The sequence below is a fragment of the Phlebotomus papatasi genome, chromosome 2 (genome assembly GCF_024763615.1).
Source record: "Phlebotomus papatasi isolate M1 chromosome 2, Ppap_2.1, whole genome shotgun sequence".
In the NCBI taxonomy this organism is placed as follows: Eukaryota; Metazoa; Arthropoda; class Insecta; order Diptera; family Psychodidae; genus Phlebotomus; species Phlebotomus papatasi.
Genome location: NC_077223.1, coordinates 37,259,241 through 37,286,792, shown reverse-complemented (window position 1 = coordinate 37,286,792; position 27,552 = coordinate 37,259,241). Strand labels below are relative to the sequence as shown.

The window sequence follows — 27,552 nt, the reverse complement described above, 5'->3', positions numbered from 1 at the left end:
GTTTTAGTTATAAGTAAACATAGTCAATACTAACGGTATGTGAGCTTTTCTGTCATTGTTCAAACATGCAGGAAGAGAAATTAAAAAGACACCTTTGCAAAACGACATGGAACAAGAAGTGTATTCACATAAGACTTTCTGTAACTTACCTGATCACCTTGGATGATAAAACCACCTCAAAATGCACTATTGCAAAAGGTACCACATAACTGCAAGAAGGGCAAAGTGAAACAATGTTCTTATTCCATCACTATGGTGATATTTCTTATTTAATTCACATTGAAGTATTTTTTATCATTTTTTTTTATAAACAGTTCTTCCTATTACAATTCATCTGATTTTTATTTTTATTTATCAAAAATATGCCTAAAGAAAATAAAATATTCTCATTTGCAAAAAAACAATGGAAATAACATTGCAAAAGACAAGGAATGTAAAAAATTGAAGGGGAACAGAACTTTCTTTTTTTTCTTTCATAAAATTATATAATTTCAATTTAAGGCGAAAAATATCATTAGGAGTATTTACAGGTGAGATCCCTACAATATCTCTTATAATGACAAATATACCCTAATTTATATTAAAAAAAATCTCTCTCACATTTTTAAAATTTAGTGAATATAAATGAGTGATTTACAGAATTCATTGCAATTCAATACTTAACTCACGTGTTACATTTTCTTTAAAAAAGGGTATCCATCCAAAAGTTGTAATCGTAAAAATACCAGAACGCCAATAAAATACATAATACCAATTATGTAGGTAGTTTTACTATGTAAAATGGAAATTATGGTTATTGGACTTGGTGAGACGAAAAGTGTAGAAGATATAAAAACTGCCTGTCCGTGAATTGGTAAATCATGAAGGTGAAAAAATTTTTTTTAAAAGAAAAACGTCGCCAAGAAAAGTACAAAATTAGCAACGAATTAATCCACATATCAAGGCTATGCAATCGTATTGTAATGATTTTATAGCAATTTCGTTCATTTTTTAAAATATATATTTTTCTTCAGTTTGGGGACTCTTTCACAATAAGAAAAACACTTTTTTACTTTGAATTACTAATACTTTTTCTTGCATGGAGGTGTTTTTTTTTACCATCCCAAACAAACTCCGCCCACAAATTTTGTTGTAGTCCGAAGATTAAATGAATGTAAATATTTTTGTTTATTTATTTACTGGTAATGGGATACTGTGAGACTCCATGAATCAGCTACTTCGTTTGATCGTTTTTTGGGACGGACCTAAAGATTTTACTTGCTTAAAATTGGCCACTCCCCTTTACAGCAAAAGAATATAAATAGCTTCAAGAATTTTACTGATATTTTTTCTTCTATTTTCGATGTGTAATAGTTCCAATTATGTCAAACTATTCATACTTGTATGTTTAAAAAAAAGATACACCATTTTTTGAGAGTACTTAGTACACGCCTCTTAGAAGTCACGCCCATTTATCACGTGTTTTTTTCTTAATCCAAAAACGTTATTTTTAAATACTCGTTTGAAAAGACTAATAGGCAAATCTAGTTTTAAAAAAGGCTTCCAACTAACCTTAAATTTTAGTTTGTGAAATGCAGAACTGTAGGGGAGACTGGGGTAAAAAGTCACAAATTGAAAACTTAAAAATTCAATATCTTCCAAGATAAAAGAGATAGCGGCTTAAAATGTTTTCCATAGATTGCCTCCATAGACCTTCTTCAAAGTCGTATGTTTCTTAGAATTCGAACAAGGAATGCAGAAAATAAAAAAAATATTAAAATTTTTAGCCCTATTTTTGAAATGTTTTCCTTGCAACAGATATCAATTTTGACCTACTTATTTTCCAAAATTAATGCACTCGTAAGTATTTCCTAAATGATTTGAATTCTTTAAATACGAAACCACTATCTATTTTAGAATTTTACAAAGAAATCCTTTTATGAAAAATGACCACTTGGGGTAAAAAGTAACAAAAGGTATGGCGCAAAAAGTAACAAAGACCGAAGCAATTTCTGATGTCTCACGGCGAGAAGAAACGTTATTTTCGCGTCTCGCCGCTTTTTGCTTGCATTGGTCAAACGATTAGCAGTCTCTTGTGTGTTTTTTTTTTCTAAAATAGCTTGAAAAGCGCTTTTCTCCTTCAGATAGAGAAAACGGTGTTTTACAAAGGTGTAGAGGAATAAATTTCCTATGAAAATATGTCACCTAGCCATTTTTTTAAATTTACGAAAGCTCGTAAAAAAGGAAATCAAAATGTGATAATATCCCATACCTGGTACTATTTGCCCCAGAATTTTTGAGAATGGTCACAAAATTACCTTTTAGAAAACAGCTCGTTAAAGGAAAATAGCTTTCACAATGTTGTAGAGCGGTAAATTTCCTAGAAAACTGCGCTAATTAGAAATTTCTGGAGCGTTTGAGTAGTTTGTAAAAAAATAAAATATCCGTTTTGTGACTTTTTGCTCCAGTCTTCCCTAATCACATTTCTACTCTGAATGTTTTCAAAATGACTACATTGGCTCCGGAAAGCAAAACAAAACAATATTAATTTGTAACTGAATTTATTAAATAGCAATTCTAAAAGACAATTAGAGCTTCTATCACTCAAATAAAAAATGAATAATAAAATAATTAAAATCATAAAATGATCTTTAGTTTCATGAAATAGCGTAACAAGAAGTTGGCAAAATCTAAGAAAAGCTTAGAATTAGATAGTTTGAAAAATCATAAACTAAACTAGGGATTTTACGTCATAACTTTTAAGACGAAGAGGGCGTGGACTAAACTATCTTGCCTTAACCCTTTAAGGACGATTGGGTTACCGGTGACCCAAAAATTAAATTTTTCCTACGGCCTTCTAAAGTTGTGTTTTGCTCTAGAAAGTCAGAAAAAATATTTTTTTCGACCCCCAATTTTTGACCTTCTCGTCCTTAAAGGGTTAAATACACAAGCCACGCCCCCAAGGAGCCTGTACTAAAATACTTACCATGTAAAAAATAACGAACTTCTAGATCAGGTAATATTAAGCGGTCTTCAGATTAGAGGTTTAGCCAGGGGCCTCTCGACATTTCATTTTTCCATAGGTTTTTGCATAGAGGCACTGAAGGCTATTGGCAAGTTTTTTCCTAAAGAGAATTGACTTATAAGTCTGATATATTTCGAAATGGTGCACTAAAAGCTATTTAAAAATACATATTAATAATACATATAAATTTGTTTAAGTCACAGTGCAATATTTGCAACATTTTTACAAGGAACAGTGAAAAATAGCTTCACTTTTTATTAGGCTTGATGGGCCCCTGCGTTTAGCCCTGTTCTCGACGGCCTCAAAGTCCTAAATATCATGCAATTTAGTGCCTCTTTCAGAATATAATAGGTCATTGTCCTTAATAGTCCAATAATACAGTAGACTCTCTCAAATTCGGGCATTTGGGACCGAAATGCCAACCGAATTGGAGAGAAATTCGGGCGTCAAATTGTTTGAAATGTAACGATTTTTTGTTTATTTGCATACTCATTGAGTTTACATGCTCATTGCTATTATAAATTGCATGAAAACCACTTAATAATGCAAAATCACATCAAAACTAAGACAAATCATGACAAATTTGAGCATATTTGCTTCATTTGATAATCATAATCGAATTTTAAAAATGTCAACAAACTATTTTCGAATTTAACTGCCGCCCGAATTAAAAGGTAGCCCGATCTTAAAAGAGCCGAATTAGCGAGAGTCTACTGTAAGTCAAACTTTTCCAAAAATGTTGATTGTTGAAAAATTAGAACAGTTAAGCCATATGGCTAAATCTCAGGTCTGAAGCCCGTATTAGGGTTGTTGGAATGGGAGGTGGCCAAGAACTAAAGGGTGTACATAACGAATAATAAAAGGGGCGCGGCCTCTTTTTAATGGGTGGGGTATTGTGGCAAGTTCATTATCCCATTAAATAAATAAAAAAATGCCAACTTTAAATGTTTCTGTCTCCCAAAAGAAGAATGTCCGGGCAAATTTCTAGACGGAAGTTATTCGTAAGGTTGAATACTATCCTCATGCAAAATGAAAAAAATACATTAAGTAATGTCGGACAAAGTATAATGTGTTTTAGAATGTAAATATCAAATATAATCAGTGGGAAAATTAAAGTGAAAGTGATAGTGTAGTTGTGGATTGAGGGAGAAGAGAATAGGGCATTAGGGTAGTGTGATGAGAACAAAGAAAGATTAGAAGGTAGTAATATTGACTTAGAAGAAGCCATCCCCTGTTGGATCATTAATCCATGGGTAGTTGTTGGGACAGCGTACACATGTCTGAAGATTGATCGTTTCTCCGGGCACTTCTTTGGATGTGAGTTTGCATGTATGTGGTACCCAGCAGGCAGGAGTTCCCTCAACTGTACACTTTTCCCTCCATGGCTCAAAACTCTTCAGTTCATTGATGGACCGTGGATTTTGAATCCACTGAATTACCTGGGTCATTGTCACAAAGTATACATCATTGTGATTAGCTAGGGTTTCGTCAATCCAATACAAGAAGGCATCCAAGAATTCTGGATTATTCTTCAGCCAGGCAGCATGGAAGTAGAGACCAAGTGGAGCACGATTTTGCTCATAGTGACGATCGAAATTGTGATTTAAGAAATTGTAAAATTGATCACCGGTGAGAATGTTGGAGCATGAATCTACCATGGCACAACCTGGGAGGTATTCGTCATTGCCAGGATCTTCACGGCGATCGAGTTCATTCATCACCATTTCCCACACAGCATGTGATCTTGTGGGGCAACTTTGGAGATTTCCGTGACAACGGTGGGGCATACGGAAGTACATGGTGTATGGCCAAAGTGGTGGATTGGATAGTGGAGCGGTGATTGTAGAATCATAGAGGAAAGCCTGTTCCTCCATCATTGTAAATTGATTATTTCCGCCGACTCTCAAGTATGGTGCCCTTACGCCAACAACAGAATTATCCGTAATATTTGCATACTTCTCAATGATAATTCTCATGCCAGCCATTTCCTTGGCCCAATCGTCAACAGTTGCATTGGACCAGAATCTCTCGTCATCATTGTGGCTGTAAAATTTGCAAAAATCAATTAAATTTTGCAAACTTTACCATCTTGATAAGTCTTTTTTTTCTCTATATATGAGCCAATCAAATTCTCTAAATCTAAATATTTGATAAGCTCATATATTTATTTTCTGGTCAAGGTTTTTGTGCTATTTGCATAACAAAAAATTTTTCCAAATACGGATTTCAAAAATGTTTGCAAATGTCATTTCCTTTACTTCATTTTTTTTCTTGCTTTTGAACTATTACTCACTTGTTTTTCCTAAAAGACCCGAGTTGGAGTTTGTTCATCAAATTAGTTAATTTGGCATTACAGCAATTAAAATTTATTTGCTGCTAACTAACACCACTCTTTGCTCAATCCTTTTTTTCCACGTACAAATACGTGAGAGGATTGCCAGAAAAGTGGTTCAAATCTCAAATTTTTAAGACACTCAATTGACCTAGTTGGCATTTTAAGAGACAACACAAGCATAAAATTTTCATGAAAGTATTGGGTACTTACGTGATTGAATGGACAGCAATTTCATGTCCCTTTCGGTGTGTCTCTTGAACTGCCGAGTAATTGGTATATTTGTGGGACACGAAGAAAGTGGCTTTGATTTCACATCCATTGGGATTCTTGCGACGTCCATTGAACATTTCTTTGTAGAGATCGATGTTGTTGTTATTTATGGCATCGTCAAATGTAACTGTAATCATCATTGGGACATCCTTGGCGGGAAGATTTCCAGGAATGGTTGTTCCATCCTCAGAGCAGAAACAATCGGGCAAAACGCACACGGAGGGATCACAGGGGGGAGCCCTATTGGGGTCATTATCAATATCTGCAAAACAAAAGAAACAATTTATTTAAAAAAAAAATCATATTTTAAATGAGTCTTATCGGACAGTAACAGTATATCAATAATTTTCAACACTTAAGCATCATTTAGAAGAAAATTAAATATTTAACTTTATAAAATATTTAACTCTCAGTCCATTCTCTGATTGGCTAATACTTCAAAGATTCAGCCAATCAAAAAACGCGATGGGTTTCAAATATTTGTAAATATGTTCATTAGTTAAATATTTGCTTCACTAACAATAAACCTACCAAGACCCGGTCAAATTGACCGGTTTAAGACCTTTTTTAAATTTAACACATATTTAAACGGTAAAATGCCGCTATGAATTTATGAATTTTTTTTTATGAATTTCTTTATGAATTTCTTGAAATTATGCATGAAATATAATTTTCAGTGTTTAAATTTTAATGTTTTCCTCTTTTCCAAGAAGAATTTGTTGAGTACGGGAGACCGGGGCAGACTTAGACAGCAAATAAAATTTTTCATTGCGTATAATTTGTAAGAAAAATGTTTGCAACTGGCTGATAAATATTTCAATGAATAGGAAGGGATGTGTTTTCTTCGAATAAGTAGTGGTTTTTTCAATAGGGTAGAGTCAGCCCTTTTGGCCATGTAAGCACTTTTGGCTACCTAAAGTACAATCACATTGTAAGGCAATTATGAGTTCATTTAGAACAGAAAAATGGGTCTTATTTCGTGACCTCTAATCTAACGAATCAGAAAATCATATTTGATTTTGTATCGACTTGATTAATTCTAAGTTATTGAAAGAAATTCTCCGCAAGGTAAACAATCGCTAAAAAAAACATGGGATTCTTAAGAAACTTGTTAATGTTAAGAGAAATTGTTTTGCATTATTTCATATTTTTGATGAAAATATTTTATGTTATTCAATGCAAGTCCATTTCTTAATTAACTAAATTTTATTGTGATATCATCCTTAATAAGATTTTCTAACAAATTAAATGAAAATCGGATGTGGTTAAAAGAGGTTACTTTTTTCGGCTGTGTAAGTACTTTTAGTCATTCAATTTCCCATACATTTCACACGTGGCGCATTTCGCGGATTTCAGTAAAAACAATCGTGACTTTTTACTGATTTTTACATGAAATAGAAAATGTGCAAAAATTCATTTAAAATACTCTAATAATCACGTAAAATTGGTGTTAAATAAGAATAGGACTTGTGCTGTGTATTTGTGAAAGTTTTCGAGAGCTATTTCTTCTGTTATTTTATTAAAATTCTATTGGAAACAAGTGGCCAAAAGTGCTTACACACACTGGCCAAAACTGCTTACAAAGTGGCCAAAAGTACTGAAACATGCATAGTAGGGCGTTTCAACTAGGAAAAAATTTTTTGGCACTATTCTCACGGTGTTGTATTTGATGAGACAAGAAAGTTTTTCTTCTACGACCATATGATCAGACGCTGTTTAGAGGTGGCTGAACGACCCTCTCTGTAGTGTAAAATCCGGTAAAATCAGATATTTGTTCTACAGAGAGGGTCGTTCAGCCACCTCTAAACAGCGTCTGATCATATGGTCGTCGAAGAAAAACTTTCTTGTCTCATCAAATACAACACCGTGAGAATAGTGCCAAAAAAATTTTTTCCTAGTTGAAACGCCCTAATGCATAGTTGCATAAAATGCATTTTTCACTAAAATATCCAAAAAAATTTGAGAATTCTCTTGGATTATTAGGAAGAAACGGCTTTAAGGTATCTGTACAAAATTTCATTTTATTTAAATAAAGCTTATAAAAATTACAAGCACATGAAACCTTAAAGTGGCCAAAAGTACTTACTCCACCCTATTTCTTCTACGGCAAGCTATAACATCCCACTGTCTAATACCATGCGTGGCTAATTCTGCCCCGGTCTCCCCTATTCTACCCTACCGCGGTATATCAATAGACCGAGTGCGCTAGGAAAAACGAACAAAAACGGTCGGTAGATAGGGTAAGAGTGCTAAATTTCGGCATAGTTGCATGCAACCGCCAAAGTCTCAAGTTTGAAATGTAATATTTTTAATTGAAATTGAATTTTTTGTTACTTTTTAATAAGGAGTGTTTCTTGGAACCTTGTAGACAGTTTATCGTCTTTATTTTCTCTAAATTCATTCATAATCATTTTTAAAGGGAATAAAAATATAGACATAACATTGGTGCCCTTCGGGAAATCTTCCAATGTGTTTTTCACATCTTCTCGTTTCTCGAAGCTACATTTTTTTTATAATTTGCATTGTATACTCTTTAGAGTATGTAAAACCTAAAAATTCATGGATATTCGAAGAACAAAAAAAAAAATGGCCGAAATTGCAAGCTGGCCGGTATTTGGCACACTTACCCTATAGTGTTAAGATGATATTTAAAACATATTTATGATGAAAAAGTGTCTTGATCCACATTAAACAACGAATGTTTGATTTTATTTTTAAATCAGTAATTGATTAATTTCTGGGATTCCTGCAAAAAACCAACCCGTGAATTGAATTAAATTCGAGTTCTATAGATGATTTCTCCAAATGTACTAGTCCTTCTCTCTAAAGTAATAGTAAAACTCATTTTTAAATCAATTTATAAATATAGAATAATTGGTGAGTTAAGATATATTAATCTTATTAGAACTCGAGGGATTAAATGGATAAAGAACTAATGCGAAATATTGTTTTTGGTTCTAGGGAAAACTGGGGCAGTAGTAAACATGTAATTTTAGAAGTACTGACGTGAGAAATGATATGGGAAATAGGAAGATAAAACTCCCTCCGGTTGCGTCAGAGTTGTTTATCCTTCCAAGACAGGGAAAACACAGATATTTTTGCCAAAGCTTTCAGCGCAACAACGCGCCTTCCTCGCGCCTTTTGGCCACTGAGGAAGTCACGTTGTAGTGCCGAAAGCTTTGGCAAAAATACCTCTGTATCTCCCGCCCTGGAAGGATAAATAACTCTGGCTCAACCGGAGGGAGTTTTATCTTCCTAGTTCCCGTAGTAAACCTGGGGTAGTTGTAAGCACTGTGATTTTTTAATTAGAAATCAGACTTCAGAGAACGAGAACTAATCAATTCACACATACTATTGGGATCCTTGTCTACTAAAGAAGTGGTTGACGTAAAGTCCAAGTAGTATAGAAAAAAATCAGTGTTTACAACTGTATTAAATGTTAAGTTCTACTCCAAATTTCCCTATTTCTAATTAAAACGGGATAATAAATCTGTTCAAAACTATCTCAAAATTGAATCAAAATAATAAAACTGAATTTTAGTTTATTATCCTTTATTGATTGAAACTGGATTAGCCTTGCAGAACATCTCGAAACCCAACGAAACCTTGTATATAAGTTCAATCTTAATACTTGGTTTAAAAATTAGCATTTAATAGAATTTTGACTTTTCGTTCTAAAAACTCAATCTATGTGCTCACAGCTGGAGTTTGGCTCTTCAAAAGTGTGTTAGCCGTGTTGACTAAAAGATAATTATATAACTTTCTACCGTTTTTGCATTAACAAAATATCGTTAATTTTCGAAAAACTTAAACTCAATTTCGAATTTTCAAACTAAATTTTCGCGCAAAGTTATAAAACTTTACGTTACGATCTTTATAAAATATCTTATCAAAGATTAAGGATAGTTACTTAGTAATTATGAGTGAAATTCTATTGAAACAGGCTTGTTATCATTATGAAGAAGAGGCGTCATTGCCTAGTTTTCTCCACAACAAGTGAAAACTGACACTTGTTGACACTCAAAACTCAAAACACATTGAAATTCAAACCGGAAATACTTCAACAACCACACGGAAGAAACGAGAAGTAAAAATGTCTTTTTTATTGCTTTCAAAAAAGATGTAAAAATGGCCTTTTTCGGAGATAATCCGACTTTGACCACTACTGGGAATAGAAGACATTGGTGTATGATGAATGAAATATACGTACGTCTAAACGGCTTCAAAAATGGAATAAAAGAATTTCCTAGACATAATTGTGGTCAAATCTTCTGAATTGCAGAATAACAGCAACAGTATGTGCGTTTTATCAAGACAATTAAAAGGAATTTCACTTAACGCAACTTAGTCACTAATTGTATAAATTAAAAAATTTTCAATATTTTTAATGACGCTATTCAAAAAAAAAAAGATTTTCTCATAAAATTGTTGCTTGCTTACTTATACTACTTAATAATGTTCCACTTGTATGCATTGTTTCCACTCAAAGTTTCTGATTTTCATTCAATATATCATAAAATTATTGCAAAAAGAAGGAATATTAAAAAACAAATTTCCCAAAGATATACATTGCCTACAGTTAATGCTAAAATTGGGGGCGTGGTCTAATTTTTAATAAATAAGAAAACTGAGTCTGCACTGAAAACAAGATTCATTGTAAAGCTTGAATTGACTGGTGTTGAAACATCTCCTAATTAAAACTTAAAAATTAAAAGGTAATTAATAACTTTAATTTGACGTAAAGACTAAAGGAGGCGTGTCCTAAAATTATTGTTGGGTGTAACTTATTCAGAATGTCTAACACTATATCACGCTGAAAAATGTGAAAATAAAAAGTTACAGCATACCATATACCATTTCATTTCAATATATTTACTGAATAAAATACTGTTATATACAACTTTTGAAAACTTAAACAATTATGTCTGATTTTATAGATGAGTATATCGTAGGAGTTGGTACATTGGAGGTTTCAGACTTCCAAACTGAAGGTTCAATCCCACAAATAAAATTTCTATACAACAGTTCAATGAAGTAATTTGTGAAAGACTCCACTTTTTATGGTTTTTACTTCATTGCAGCAACTAAAATTTCTTTAAATCTCTCATGCCTAATATTAAAAAGGAGATAATTCATAAAAGTATAATTCTGGCTAGAGCACTTTGCTGATAACTTGTCACAGAATCCTACATCCATCAAAACGTTATGGAATTTAAATGTTATCGATAATAACGATATTAATTTAAGTAACAAAAAGATAATAATGCGTTAAATGTACGCACTTTTAATTTCCGAACTATTCAATTTCATGAAAATTTTGCGCTCTATTAATTCCGATAGTGAACTTACTCAGCCGGCCGCTTAGGAAATTGAACGAAGAAATTGCTATAAATTCGTAAATTCCATAATTACAGCATCAATGCACATTTAACCCACAATTACCCTCAGAAGTATTTCAGTTCGGAAAAAAAATGTTCCATGAAATTAAATTGGTCATATTTGAGATTTTTTTATTATCTTTTATGTTCCCCTTCAACTCTTTGGAAAGGTCACCTAATGCCCTACAAATATGCAGCAAATGCAAAACTCTGAAGATCTCCGCGAATTATGACAAAAACGTAATATTAGCATATTATGGAAGTACATAAAAGCTTGTAAAATCTCTAACTTGATTAGTTCCTGATTAGAGTAGGGTAAAGTAGTACAAGTTGGACAATGGTACAAGTTGGATAGGGCTTTTTTTCTTGATAAATTTAGTATTTCATTTTTATTTGTATATTTTTAATGCTTTAGTTTTATAATTTGGTTCCCTGTGCTTAAAAAGAAATTTTGTACTGTATTTATCAAGAAAAAAGCCGTGTCCAACTTGTACCGGCGAATTGTCCACTTGTAACACTATGTCCAACTTATATCACTTTACCCTATTGCTAATTCGTCAATTCTGTCACTTATCTTGTTTCTTCCGAAAATTTACTCATCAGATCGGTAAATACAATTTATCTCATACAATACACCATTTCTGCTTAATCTGAGACACTTTTCTCTCTTTTAAACAAACCGGCAAAAAATAGATCAACTTGGTGAGCGTAATAATTTGCTCTGGGAAACTTAATTGATGAAAAACAGATTAGTAAGACATTTTTTTCAGAATAAATGGTTATAAATATGATTTTATATCATCACTTTTTCCATTATTTTAGTGATCAGTCCAACTCTATTTTTCGATATCTAGAAATTTACACTGTTACAAGTGTTTAAGGTTGATTTTGCCATGACTGGACCTTCATGTTACTGTCATGTTGTCTAGACCTGCTTTTCGTCGAAATAACGTTAATGACCTTGCATATGTCATTGATCTGTAAGCTCACGACCGGAGCTTAATTCTCAGAAAGTGTCTCGGCTAAAAGATAAACAACTCTCTATTTACATCGTTGATGTTCGAAAAATTGAATCTGAATTTTGAATTTTTGAAACGAAATTTTTGCACATGTTTGGGAAAATTTATGAAACACGCTAAGGAACTGTTATAGAATGCTTCCAAGAGTAAATATAACAAGAATATTATTAAGCTCATTATTTTGACCTTTCCATTGCGAAGTGAAAACTGGTATTTTTTGACATTCGAGACTTTTCGAATTCGTATAGAAAACTAAATGAGTTTTTTGCAGAATCGGCAGCTGAGATTTTTAAACTGATCTTCGAATTTTCTAAATTACGTCTGTGATCGTGATCACACGGTCCGAGAGTTCACAGTCGATGTTTTCTCAACGAAAAACATTCTAAAATCAGATTCTAAAGCAATAGAAAATATGTTTTTACTTCTCGACCCGTTCATATAGTGACTGAAGTACTTCCGGTTTGAATTTCGATAAAATCCGTACAGTGATTCTTAATCGATTTCATATTATTGGTTATTAATATTCGATATTATTATTAATATTCTATTCTCGGAATCTTAAAGTGCAAGTTCACATACTCGCCGCTTTAGCGCTGATTGTCCTGCCATTTCGAATTTCGATATTCTTGATACTTCAATCGTCAACAATGTCAACAACAGTGAGTAAAGGTTTACTGCAAAAAGTGGATTTTTAAGTAGTTTTGTGGAATTTCAGGATGGCAGAAGGTTTAAATTGCAATTTTATTAAGGTGAATGTCCTTTTCATGAACTTGATCATTTTTGTGTAACTCGTCGGTTTAAACATTCGAACTTCTAACGAGTTTTTAGGTAAGTTCTCTCTGATATACCTTCGAATCGGTAAAGGAGAAACGTCAACCGGAAAGAGCTCTCAAATCCGGAAGGTTATTACTGAACCTAGGGACTGTGATACTTCATACATTTTTTATAACTTTGAGATTTTTTTAATGAAAATTCGAAATTCAATTGGATTGATAGAAGATCAACGACATTTTGTCGAAATAGAGAGCCACTTCCTTTTAAGCCTAGACACTTTTGGGAAATCAAACTCCAGCTATGAGCACATCGAATCTTCCCGTTCGCAGCTGAAATTCGATTATCTGATAATGTCTTGGCTAAAAGGTAAATGAAACACTATTTGCACAAAATGACGTTATTGTTTAGCGACTTCAAAATTGAGTTCGAATTATTAAATAAAACTTTCACAGAATTGGGAAAAGTGACAAATACTATTAAAAATGACATTTTTATTTTAAGGAGAATATTCATAAATGAATCAAGAATATTAGAAACCTCGTCGGCGTCGCTTTGATTTTTCCCACAACAAATTGAAGACTGACACATCTTAATACTCGAGACACTTCGAAATTCAAGCCAGAAGCACTGTAAAACCACGCAGGTGAAACGAGAAGTAAAAATGTCTTGTCTTTGGGTTTCGAATTCAATCTTCGAATATCTTTTCTGTGAAACAAATTCTATCTGTGAATGTTCAAAATCTATCTTATTTGATCTATCAATTTTTTTAAACTTTTTTAATATCAAATGTTAAACGGGTCTATAAGTATCTTTCTTAATACGAGTTTCAGACTGGAGGCTTAGCCCAGTTCTTGAAGGTTCCGAAATTCTAAATAACAAACAATTTGACCGGTTTTTCAAAATCTAATGTATCATTTGCCCTTAATATTCAATCTTAAGTGAAAATTTTCTGAACAATTTAGTCTTGGAAGAAATTATAGAAGTTAAGCCATTTACCTAAACCTTAGAATCCAGTTTAACGGTTTGGCGTAAGATTGGTTGCAATTAAAAGATCTTAACGGTCCTAACAAAACGCAGACAATTTCGAACTATTTCATCCGGTTATTTAATTTTTCATCCAAAATTAAATCATATCATATAAATTTGATAAATCAACTGTCTTTCGAGAATTTTGAAAAAAAGACTTATAATTAAACTCTTAAAGAGCTAATGCAAAACCATTTTTTTTTAGTATAACATCGAAACCACGAGTTAGAGTTATTACGAGAAGTATGAATCACTTTATCACTAATAAAAATTCTAATTATTGCTTATTTGCAATTCAAAGTGAAATTTTACAAATCAGAATTTTTGGGAAATATTACGTCCTCGTGGTTACCCATTTGACCATGTCTCTCAAATACCGGTATGTATGCCAAACAGTTGATGATATCGGTTAAGCTTTGCAAAACTACAAATTATGAATTGTTTCAATGTCCAAATTCACTGAACACTAATTTTGGTGTATCATTTAATAATGTATCTTTCAAATTACATACTGTGCTCAATTGGTGATCAACCATAAATTGTCTTTTCATGAAATTTGTAAATTATTCAATTTTTTTTTTTAGCAATTCTTCTGCTCTTTCTGTTCATGGAATAGCTTTATAATAGGTATATTTAACTGTTGGCATTTAAATTGTAATTGCGTGATGCTTCGAGATATATGTAAATTGGAAATGTGTGACATTTTCACAGAGATTGGCATACAACCGCACCACTGAAGATGTTACAAACATCACGTCACCAGTTTGAATCTCATCTCCTGCTTTTATACACATTTCATTCACATTTAAATGCTACATCGTAGCCAAATCCACCAGAAAAAAAAACAGAAAGTCCGCAATCCCTCTCGATATATGTATATCTCGTCTTCTTTCTCTCACCAAATTGTACATTTATATATATGTATATTACATACCAGATTTTTTCTCTCCCCTGATTAAGAAATGCCAATATGCTAAATATTTTCGCAAGGTTAAATTGGCAGCAAAACTCAAACCAGTCGCCGTCTCAGAGTTTTTCTTATAAATCGCATACATAAGAAAGGTGTCTGTGCAATGCACAAGAGATGCTTTATGTACCTTGGAGGCAATAAAATTGAAATTCACTTTCCCTGAAGTTTTTCGAAAGAGTTCAGTGTTAAAATGAAAACTTCCTGCAATCATTTGAAAAAGCATTTCACTCGAAATTTAATTGTTTCATTTGCAATATATCGTGGATGAGTGCAATAATTTGAGACAATTTGCAAAAAGAAAGAAAAATATGAATTTTACGACATAAATTCACATTTCTTGGAATTTTCCATATGTTTCGGGGCATTAAGTAACCCAATTTTAGTACAAGAAATACCTTATACTGTTCAATTTCATCAGTATACACTACCCTAGATTAATTGAGATAAACCAAAAATGAATTAGAGGAAAAATCACCATAGGTGCTAAATGTGACTAAATTAAATAAGAAAAAAAAAAGAAGACGATATAGAGTGAATAATTAAAATTCGAAAGGAATATTATCTACTGGCACTTTTGCGGTATTTACCCATTAACGTGTTTCAGATTTATCAGGTTTATAAACTTGTTGATCGGTTTCAATATTATTTACAAGATGTGAAAGCAAGGCAAAACTACTATGAATTTATACGAATACGTACATATACCCATAAGAGCATCCCACAAATACTTGTATAAGGAAATCACATGTGGTTTATACGCAGACACCAGTGAGTTTAAAAAGAAAAAAAAAGTAAAAAGAAGAAAAAAATGTGAAAGGGAAAGCATTCGTTCATAAGAAGCAAAGATTTTTCTGTATGCACGAAAGAAGTTATTTTTAACTCAATTGTATCATTCGACAATTGAAAAAAATATGCAAAAGATGCAGATAGCTTTCATGCCAATTCGAAAATGTTATTTGAATTTCTTTTCACTGAGAGATCTTCAATAGGCAACTTATACATAATATGTAATATATTTACAAGTAAATAGTAAGACAGAAAAAAATCTAGCACAAGTTAAACGAGGACTTTTTAAAATGAATTATGATGCTATTTCATATCAAATGTTTAGTATATATTCGGAGGCCTTTCGCTCTATCTTTTTCATTATCATTACGATTTAGAAAAGGACATTTAAGCGAAATTTTCGAAAACATGTGGAAAGTTTAGTATATGAAACCAAGGTTATAGTGAAACTTTCCTTACGTTCACAAGTAGTATTCCGGATGTCAGAGCTTTGTCTGCACTTTAGTCGTTTTGTTCTACAAGTTCGGAGGTAGTTTACTCTTTCAGTCGTTGGAAGTTCGAAATTTTGAAAACACATAATTTTTTGGTATCCGCCTCCGCGAATGGTAGCTGTCAAGCATTAAACGCAGATTCAAGAAATCTATCCTTTTCCCATCTCATCATCCGAATATCAGAAAATTGAGAGTAAGAATCAGAAATTATATGTAATTTAGCAAGAAATATATTCCAAACGCTCATAGCCGGAGTTCCCCCAAGAAAGCAGACATTCGAAGATCGGTTTCGAAAGCCAAAGAAAAGTCATATTTACTTCTTGTTTCATTCACGTGGTGGTTGAAATATGTCCCGTTCAAATTTTAAAGCGCTCCTCGTATCCACATAAGACAATCTTCACTTTGTTGTGAGAAAAATCAGAAGCAACGAGGATTACAATATATCCATCATATTGTTTAATCATAAATTTTTATAATCTAACACGAATATTTTTTATAAAATTCGAAATTGATTTTTCGAACATCAATGACATTTTGTGCAAATAGCAAATGCTTGTCTTTTGAGGTCTCAACACACTAGGAGCAATCTTTTTAAAAAATGCTCTTTTAAAAGAAAACTTATGCCCTAGACACACTTACGACTTAAGCCGAGAGGCGGCTTAGTGGAAAATGACGGAAATGCACTTTAACCATTATTCTTAATATAATTACGCTAAGCCGTCACTCGGCTAATCTTCAGGTCTGTCGAGGCCCTTACCCAATCATTGGTAGAATCAGGGGCATGACATTTCTTATGTTTCCCATATGTTTCTAGCGAGCCGAAAAAACTTTTGAGTTTATTAGCTGTTTTCTGTCATTGTAGAATGAATTAGCAAAAAATACTAATACAAAATAAAAGCCAATTTAATAACGAAGAGGCAACCGAAAACCATAAATTAGCAACATACGTAGACTTGGAGATATCTCGTGAAATGTGTACGAAAACAGGGAAAAAATTACACTAAAACCGGTCGCATTTTTCAGAGCTAATGTCACCCCCCTGGGTAGAATGGTAGAAACGTTAAAATATTTTTTTTTAAAAAGCATTCTTTGACGAAAATTGCTTCTAGTGTGTAGACGCCATTAGTCGAGACATCTTTGCCGAATAAAACTCCACATCTGTGAAGGAGAACTTTGCTTCTGTCACTGCTGTCACTTGTCAAAAGTTTCAAATTTTCGCAAAACAATAATTGAAAGAGATCACCCTGAAGATTCATTAAGTAAATATATTATAATTTCGAACTAATTTGAATAGTTACGTAATAATATAGACTATAATTTTCTTGGGAACTACTTGGAACCTTCGAGAGAACCTATCCCCATTACTCTACCCGAGGACCTCTAACCTTTTTAAAGGCGGACATTCCGTACTCGTACGAAAATACCGTTGATTTATTCCCAATAACGAGTTTTCAAGGACAAAGGTTAAAAAGGCTCTGGAGAGTGCATTTATAAACCGAATGAGGTCATGTTGGGCTAGTTAGAAAGGTCTTGGAATTCCTGACAAGACTTAACCGGTTCCAATCGGCTATGAATTCCCAGTAGACTGATTCATAACCGATAAGCAATTTTTATCAGAAAATCAATTGTATTACTCTTAAACCATATCAGTAATTTATGAATCGGTTTAAATCGGATGAGAATCGGTAAATGGTAAATGTTGCGAAAGTACTTTTGAGGTATACATTAGTCTTGAGGTCGAGGACTTCGCAAATCCTGGGACGCTTTGCAACCCCTTTTTAAATATTTTAATTTTAAAATTTAGCGATTTACGCAATATTACACAAAACTTTTTCGAGTTTATCAAAAATATCATGGATTTGAATTGAAGGAGTATGAGAGTGGGAAGGTGTAACTGCAGTCTTGATAATGGCTCTTAACTCTTAACCCTTTAAGGACGATTGGGTCACCCGTGACCCAAAAATCAAATTTTTCCTACGGCCTTCTAAAACTGTATTTTGCTCTAAAAAGTTAGAAAAAAAAAGATTTTTTCGGACCCCCAATTTTGACCTTCTTGTCCTTAAAGAGTTAAGGCACCTTATAGGGAGTACAACCCCTTTTACTCTTCTTAAATGTTCTTTATGAAGTGGGAGTCTCTTATTATTTTTTTTTCATTTTATCGTGTCTTATGTGCAAGATATTTAGTATCTCCAATTGATTTCTATAGATTTAGATTGTTACTTACTCACAAAATATTAAATTTTCTAAAACTCTGTAGAATTTTGTTAAGTGTTGTTTTTTGCAAATTTACTTTTCTTTTTTTTAATGGAAAATTGGAGGTGATTAACTTCAATTATTTACTTATTAATTCATTAATGATAACTATTTTCTATTTGCTACATATACATAAAATATCGAGTTTAAATGTGCGTTACGTTGCTAAACTCACAACGCTATTTGTTTGCAAATTGGTTAAAAACAATCATAAAATTAGGAATATCTATTTTTATGTTTTTGGTTATTTATTCGTTTCTTTATACTTTTTCATTTTTATTTTAAATTTAAAAATATATGAAAGACAAATTATTTTCTAATATTCTTGTTATTGATTTATTTATACTGAAAAAAAAATCATTTTAGAATATTTAGTAATGAAAAGCTAATATTGATACATTAATACAAGAGATCTAATTGAATGCCTATATATTTCCTATGTCCAAATTTTTTGAGTCAAAAAAAAAAGAGCTAGGTAGTGAGTAATAGGAATTGCTAAAATTTACTTCTTGCTTATTAATTTCTTTTCTCACTCCGAAAAGAATGGGAGATGAGAAAAAAAATTGTGCGAAAAAGCTATGGTTAATTTATCGTGTGTATGCAATTTGCGTTACTTCTTTGTAGGAAAAAAAATGGTAATATGTAAAGAAGAAATCTATTGTCTCCCGATAATTCAGTAATTAAATAATTATCAATGTTGCATCACAAAGCATGATTGTCCTACTTTTTTTTTCTTCACTTGATCTGTTATTTTACCTGAACACAAATTGCGCATACGAAATTGCTTTAAAATCAATTGATTATGACAACATTTCTTCTCACATGAAGGAGATCCCCGGGTCATATTGCAAGTTTAATAAAAATCAGTTGACATTAAAATTATACTATTTGGTCCCTCCTTTGAATACCTCACACCACACCCAGAGAAATTCAAATCGAAATCGTGCAGTTTTGAACTGTACTTGTTTGATTACATAAAAACCCACATTTTTTGAGGAGGCAAGGTATATATGTAAATTTATGGGGATTTCAATTTTTGTCAGTGAATAAGATGGGGATAACGAGAGGTAACAAGTGCTAAGTTTTAGTACGATCAAAGGATTCAATTCCTTGTCCGATTTAGATGAATGTGATTCTGTTAAAATATTAATTTTATTTTTACGAAAATCTTGCATTAGATTACACAGATATAAAAATTAATGAATATGTAAATTCATAAGATTTTATGTAATTTGATATTCAGTGCCCATTTCTTATGAAAATACATTACACTACAATGACATTATGATAGTTTTTAGAAAAAAAAAAACGTCAGTAAATTTAGGAAATGTAATTGTTCTTTAATTTGAGCAAAATAAAAGTATAATTAATGTTCAAACATGAATAGGGGTAGTTTGCTATCAAAATGGTCAATTGAGTTTCTAATTTTTCATCTCTTTATCATTTAGTATCCGGGATTAGTAAATCATTTAAATTTGTTCAGTAAAAAATGAAAATGTGATCACAAATTCTCTTAAATTGAACCAAAAGTTCATATCTTTTTCATTTTATCTCTTAGCCAAAATTATTTCATTATTTTTTTGGCATTTAATATGTGATTCTTGTTTTATACAGACCATCTTTAATCAAATATCGCCAATCAGCTGTACAACCAATTTTCCATTAAACACTTTATTTCCATCTGATTCTCAAATTGGCTAGAGCTTTAAGCCATAAAAAACATAAAGCTCTAACCAATAGAGAATGCAAAAGAACTACAATATTCTGTAACATTTAATATTTATATGCTAGATAAAGCATATTTGTAAAAACGTTTTTGATCTCAAGTAAAATTACCAAGTATAATAAAGTTTTTATTGGCCTGAAACTTTAACACTTTGGTTCACTAAACACCCTTGATTTTGATAATGATTACTCGTAGGCCGGCCGGCCTTCCCAACCTATAATTCCGCTTAAGCAATAATACTCGGGTTTGTAAGAGTTTCTCAATATCAATTTCTATTTAAATGCAATATTAACTTGCTCCTGCGTAACTTTTAATAGCAGTAAATTTTTGAAAACTCGATTTTAAACCGGTCTTTTTTTTATAACTTTTTCCAATATTATTCCAGAAATATTACTTAAACAAACTTCTTTTTCGTTTAATGCTTTCTTTTCCCATCAAACATAATGCTTTTTTGCGACTTTGTTAGCTCAAGTTCAGTCCAGTGGAATATATTTTTGATTTATCCATATAAAAGCTTCCGCTTTTGTATGGATTTTTTGTCTAATTGGAAGAATGCCCGGTATGACCTAGAAAATTTAGGAAGATTGGCACTTTTTTATTTAACGTAAGGTATAATTTTTAAGGTATAATTAGGTAATTTGGAATAGTTTTTAAAATTGGAATTTGAGATTTTTCGAACTGTTTGAGATGGGTAAAGAAAAAAGAAGACAATGAAAAATACAGCTTCTATATTCAAGAGTTCTTTGTGTTTTTTCCTTTTTATTGTTAATTTAAAACAGTGAGGGAGTTTCAAAATTTCAATTTAGATGCGATTCCAAATTACCCAATTTACCCTAGCCTTTTTTGCTGTTATGATTTCTTAGAATATATTTGAATTTGAATATTGAATTTTCATTCAATGTTTATCGATTTTATTGCTCAAACTAAAAGAGAGCATTATATACATTCCACTTTTTTCAACTTCTTACCATCCTCAGACTTCAAACGACAATGGATATCGACTTCCGGTCTTCACTGACCCCCGTACAAGACATTACCGAACTTAATATCTCAAATCGTCCTTCTCCCCTTTCATTCCTAAAAACCCTTTAACCGATTTGAACAAATTTGGATTTCTGTTTTTGTGGTTTTTTTTAATCTTCTGAATAATTTTTTTTCGGAATTTTTGGTACTTGACCTTAAATATGTTCCCGAGCTAGAGGTCAAACGGTAAGAGATATCGATTTCTGGTTTTCAGTGACACCCCCACTCCATAAGTCAACATTCTCTAGCGAAGTAACTTACTCAAAATACCTCCCACCCGTTCTACCCTTTCCAAAAACATATTTTTTTTTATTTATCTAGAAATTGGATTAGGCGATTTTGCAAATTTTTGGATATGCTTTGGAGGTAATCAAGCTGAATATTTTGTCCTTAGGCACTTTTCACCGGAAAAATCGTCATCTTGAATCAATCAAGATCAAATGGCAATATTATTAAAATAATCCCGTTGATCAATTTTCAATTCGAGATAGTTTTCTGAAGATTTATGGCCTAATTTAAATCGATATTTAAACTGATATTCACCTAAAAATTCTAAGGAGACCAATATTTACGCAGATCTCACTCTCGTTTAAAATTTATTTTTGATGGTATCAAAATTTCCATCCCGGTCTTAGACGTATTGCGCGTGCCTATCTAATTGTTTCGATTTCAAATCTAAATTGAATTTGTCTCGACGATCACATAATATATCACGAGATCTTCAAGAGCGGGATCTTAAAGAGCGGGATAAAAATGTGCAATGCGTTTGTGAAAGAAAAAGATGGAAATTTTGTTTTTTATGAAATTTTCCCAATCTAAAAGTTTTGGTAGAGAATTAAATGAAGATTTAATTATAATCAATTAAGCGTATATTTATTTAAAAAAAATCCTTTAATTGATGTATTGCGCTCTTCATCACAGAAAAAATCACGTAAATAATTTAATTATCATAAAAATCTCTCAGAAGATAAGTTATCCATTTAAGAAGTTTTTATACAATACAAAGAAGATTTGCATCATAGAAATCCTCTTCTCTGAGAAAATCATAATATTTTTTTCAAAATATTTATGATTTGTATAACATCTTCACTTATCGGAGAGTTAACCTTTTAACGACGAGGCACTTTTTACGGACTTAAAATCAACGATAAAAATTAAACTGAGAAACATAATCAATGATAAGTCTTACATCTAACCTTGGAAAGTCCAACAGAGTCTGATTCAGTGTATTTTGTGCTTCTATGAACGATATGGGCAAAAATAGCCCAAAAATTTAAGTAATTTTTCTGACAGAACCAATGAATAATATTCTTCGCTTTAATGAAAAATATTACGTATGAGTGTTGTAGTTTTTATTGCCAAAGGGGTTTTGCTTAAAAAAATTGGAAGTATAAAAAATAAATAAAATCAATTATGAATTTGAGAATTTAAAAATTTAAAACTTCGCCATTTTTGAGCTTAAATATTTACCAAATAGCAAATAGCTAGAAACTTGCAAAAAATATTCTGGATTCCTTCAACCTTCTACTTTACAATTATGTACAGACATAAGAAAAAATAACTTTAGGTAGTCTGGAAAAATTATTTTCTTTATGGGACACCGGTGTTCCAATCGTCCTTAAAGGGTTAAAGTAAGTTTAAAGTACTCAGACAAATATTAAAAATTACACGAAAACAAATTTTCATATTTTTCCAAACTATCAGCTTTGATAAAGCTCTCTTTAGTGGCTAAATCGGCTGAATAAATAGTTTTGAATTGAAAATTTTGGAAAGTTATCAATACTTGATTTTGTCTGCTGATTACAATGTAATTATTAGGGTACAATGGGGTCATATTTTGGACGGAATATAATTTTAAATTTAGAGTTTTTCTTAATTTTCTCTTGATTAAAAAAAAACAACTTAATGATCTTTCCTGAGAAAAAGATTATCTTTAGAATATCGTACATCCTATTCATAGAAGACTTTTACGAATAATAAAAACTGATTTATATAACTTCAACTTTACGTTTAAAAGGAATAATCATTTAATTTCAAAACGACACTTTAACGAAAAGCTTTGAAGTACAAATCAATAACATCGGCTTCAAATTGCAATGGTTTATCTTCATGGCATTATTTATATAATTTCAATATGAGAAATTTTGGGAAAATTAAAATAGAATGAAAAATAAGTATAATTAATTCTTTAAATTGTTAAATTTCAATGACACTTTTTTTATTTAAAAATTGAGAACTTCCATTAACGAGATTTTGCCACCAATCTGAAGACCGTCTAAGTCAAGTTATTAATACGAAAAATATTCAATTTTTCAATCTGAAATGCTTCTTTAAATTTAAGGTTTAACTCGAATAATTCAACATCTACTCCTTCTGTCCCGAAAAAAGCTCTTATGCTTGGGAAAAAAAATTGAAAAAATTGCCCTTTCGGGTAAAGTCTTAATGTTCTGCAAATCCCTCATGTATGGTCATATTAAAGATTTTCACCATAAGAATTCTAAGGAATCATTTTCTGGTCCTTTTATGGGACAGAGTGATTATAATTTTGTTAAAATGAGTTAATCTTCTAAAAGTGTTTACTCAAGATAGTGGTAAACGAGCAACTAATCATTGAAACTTAAAATTAAATGGTCCTGCCTGCTTTCTCTTTACCAATTGAAGACCTTCAAATGGGAAACTGTTTAAGATCTTCCTAAGATCAGTAACAAAGGTAACAAATATTAAACAGCGTTAAAACATAAACGGTTTTAAATTTCAATTTTGTATCCAACGAACCGTAGGTGCCAACTGGCCTTTGGGGGTGACTTTGACTCATCCTGGCTATTCGTAAGCTTTTCTTTAATTCTATCATTATGCCCTAGACACACTTACGATTTAAGCCGATAGTAATTATAATCAGAATAATGATCAGATTACATTTCCATAAGTTTCTGACTAAGGGCAGTGTCACATTGACAATAAAATGCTCGCCGTAGTCTCACCGTATTTCGTTAATTTACGCGCATTTTCATTGCAATTCTTACGCAAATTTTCCATTACCGCATTACCTTATCTCATACTCGGTGGCACTAGGTGAAAATTATATAATAAGAAAATTGAAAAAATAAAACGAAAATTCGATAAACGGTGAGCAAAAAAACTGTAAGAGAAATTAATCGTAGTTTTTTTTGCTCACCGTTTATCGAATTTTCGTTTTATTTCTTTAATTTTCTTATATTATTTTCACCTAGTGCTACCGAGTATGAGATAAGGTAATACGGTAATTGAAAATTTGCGTAAGAATTGCAATGAAATTGCGTAAATTAACGAAATACGGTGAGCATTTTACTGTCAATGTGACTCTGCCCTAGTCCAACTCTCGGCTTAACCCATTCAGTCAATGTACCAGAAATACTTGAGATAGAATATTCATATTTTGGGATTAGTTTCCTACAGATTAATAGATGATTTTTTTGAAAAGAAATTTTTTTTTGACTATTATGGGGGCGCGAGGAGCCCCTGTCAAACACATGTCTTATCGGTCATTGAATTTAAATTCTGTACAAACTCTATTGCTTTAGATGGAGTAACTATCCAAGAAAACAAATTGGCAACTGGAATTTAAATCAGGAAAGAGGAAAGATGTCAATTTTAACAAATTCGACGGGATGTCGAATTTTCCGTCCGCCATTTTGAGCAAAAATTTTGCATAACCTTCTGCGAAGCAAGAAAACAATGACAAAATGTGTTTTCATCTCTGTTCGACTATTTTTCCCAAGTAATTGAAGAACTAAAGTTAGTAAAAATCCATTCCTGTCAGTAATTCGGATAAAAATTGCTCAGAAATAAATAATCTAAAATCACTCAATTTGCGTATGATGTATAATACCATGGTAAGGAATGGGTTAAGCAGGAGAAACGACTTATTTAGTGGGAAACTAGTGATAATTTAGTCGAATCATTGTTTTGATTATAATTACGTTAAGGCACCTCTTGGCTTAAGTCATAAGTGTGTATAGGGCATTAAAGATGATCTTCATCGATCGGACATGATAGATAGGATCGGTGGAGACTATCCTTAAAGTCCTTAAGTCCTAAAATTAAAGAAAGGCTTAAGAACACCACCCAAGCAGCAATTTTTTCTTAAAATGGTCTTGTAGAATTCCCTAAGTGAGGCACTATAGAACTATAAATCTTTTTATTTACTTATAACGCTCTTGCTTCCATTACTGGGATTACAATAAGTAAAGTGGAGCACTCTTAAGGATCTTAAGAACTGTTATAGGAATTTCCATAAAAAAATTTCACTTTAAGTATTTTAAAAGTGCACTAAAAGACTTGTCTAATACTTAGTTCTATAAGGCAGCTATTTTGCTTCTTGGGCAGGGGGTAGTTATCCACATTTACAGTAATTTTTTTTACTAAGTTATGCAAGCATAACGGACATAACTTATTAATTTGACAAGTAGGATTTCTGAACAGTTTATAAGAAAGTCAGTAAAAGATAAAAATATGACTTACCGCAACTATTCTCATCAGATCCGTCGGAACAGTCCTTTTCTCCGTTACAGAAGAGACCCCTTTCAATACAATTACCATCACCACAGGCTAAGAATCCTTCCTGACACAGGGGCTCATCTGTGTGCAGAAGTGGTTTAATTTTGCGTTCCTTATTCTTTAGTTTGCAATTCTTCACAGCATCTTTCCAGTCACATGTTTGTTTTTCAATGTCGAAATATAGACCGGCTGGACAACGGATAGCTTGAAGACCCTGAAAGAGTCACAAAAAATAATCCAATGAAATCCAACAACAAAAAATTAAGCAATAAAATTAAATTGAATGTATTATATAGAGAATATACGAAAATGGTGAAAAGTGCTACTGATCACTTACCGATGACGTGCACTGAATTACATCGCGACAATTGTCACCTTCACCAGCCACAAGACGGAACCATTCTCCGGCATCTTTGTCCTTGCACAACTCCTGCTCAAATGATTCTTCTTTTTTTGACGAATCATCTGATTGTCGTTTTACACGCACACATGACACTTTTGAGAGAAGGGAAAAGTGAAATAATAAATTTTAATGTCTTAGTTTTATTTCTCTATTTTCTTCTCGTTAGTTCTTTTTCTCTGTAAATTTTATTTTTCAATATGGAAAGAAGTATTGGATAAAGAATCCAAAAAATTCTTCAAACCGGTTTTCAAAGTCCATTGTATATACGGTCAAATAAAGTTCTTATTATTAGGATCTTTACATATTTATATATGAGGAAAAAATGTGAAGCTTTCCGTTTTTTTCTTTATGTACAATATTAGCTGTCTCTCCATTGCTGCTTTCGAACAACATTTTTCTTATAACATTACATACATATATAGATATATATGTGTCGCCTTAGATACAGTAAAAACATCACAGAAATCGAAAGTCACGTAAGAGCTTTGAAAATATATATATTTTTTTCAATAATAAAATAAATAAAAGAATAAGATACACGAGTTCTTCCGTTATTGTAATATAATTATATGCGATTTCCACTTTAATCGAAATCCATTGCGTAATTTGTGCCACTTTATGAATATAATTTTCCAGAGAAACTAAATGGAATAATTTCTTGCCACAAACTTTTTTTTTTATTTTCTTTCTTCTCAATTTTTCCTCCAACTCAAGGTATCTTTTTCACAGATTTTAAGATGGTATTTCATCTATTGAAATGAAGCTTTTTGAAAAAAGGAGAGAAAAAAAACTTTTGTTTGTTAGCCAAAACCAATATAACATGGTGAAAACTAGGCCATCATGCACAAAAGAAATATTATTTGAATAGAGCACAAAAAGAAAAGAAAATTTTTTGAAGATATTACTTCTTCATTTATTCGCTAACTAATATTTTTACGACTGTATAAGAGAAAAATAATCTGGCCGATGGAATGATTGTAAACGATATTTTTCTTTTTTTAAATAAATTTCACTCACCATTTGAAATTGAAAGTGCAATAAGTGTAACAAAAAGCACTAATAATTTTTCCATAACTTCAACAATTTGAATATTATTTGGAAAACAGATCTATGGTATAAACTCCCTAAACATGGGTTTTTGTTCCTGTTTAATGTAGAAAAGGATTTAAGAAAAAAAAAACAAAAATTAAAATACGCAAAGGATATCGTAGAATTAATTACTGACGTCTTCCTTACAGATATCACTCTGTCTTATTTTTCTCTCTTTCAATTTTTTTTATTTTGTAAATTTGATTAAGAAACTTTTAAACACGAACTGAGCTTAACGTGGCAACGAAACCGTCATGGATTCCCAATAAACGTAAGAGAGAGTATCTGCAATTCTTGCTTTTATATCGCCATACAATATGAGGGGAAATGAGTTTGTGGGGAATAAGCTACTGCTGGGGAAACGCACTTCTCCTCCAAATTGTACGAAAGTGACAAAACATATCTTGTGATCGTAGATTGTCCCATAAATACCACAATTTTTACATGCTTACATACCTATTATATAGCA

The 27,552-nt window shown here is 31.8% G+C and overlaps 1 protein-coding gene across 2 annotated transcripts; it reads right to left on the bottom strand.

Annotated features, from left to right (window-relative positions):
• Nucleotides 1–239: 239 nt before the first annotated feature.
• On the bottom strand, nucleotides 240–27,366 carry LOC129804054 (chitin deacetylase 1). 2 transcript variants are annotated; one of them, XM_055851072.1, is made up of 6 exons: nucleotides 27,220–27,366; nucleotides 27,012–27,138; nucleotides 25,929–26,086; nucleotides 25,556–25,805; nucleotides 5,550–5,871; nucleotides 240–5,047 (listed from the first exon to the last, which is right to left on the bottom strand). In XM_055851072.1, the coding sequence occupies exons 2-6, from the start codon at nucleotides 27,064–27,066 to the stop codon at nucleotides 4,219–4,221; spliced, it is 1,614 nt and encodes a 537-aa protein (XP_055707047.1). In that variant the 5' UTR covers nucleotides 27,067–27,138; nucleotides 27,220–27,366; the 3' UTR covers nucleotides 240–4,218. The 2 variants fall into 2 exon arrangements, with proteins under 2 accessions (XP_055707047.1, XP_055707048.1); XM_055851073.1 differs by having other exon boundaries at nucleotides 27,231–27,366.
• Nucleotides 27,367–27,552: the final 186 nt, after the last annotated feature.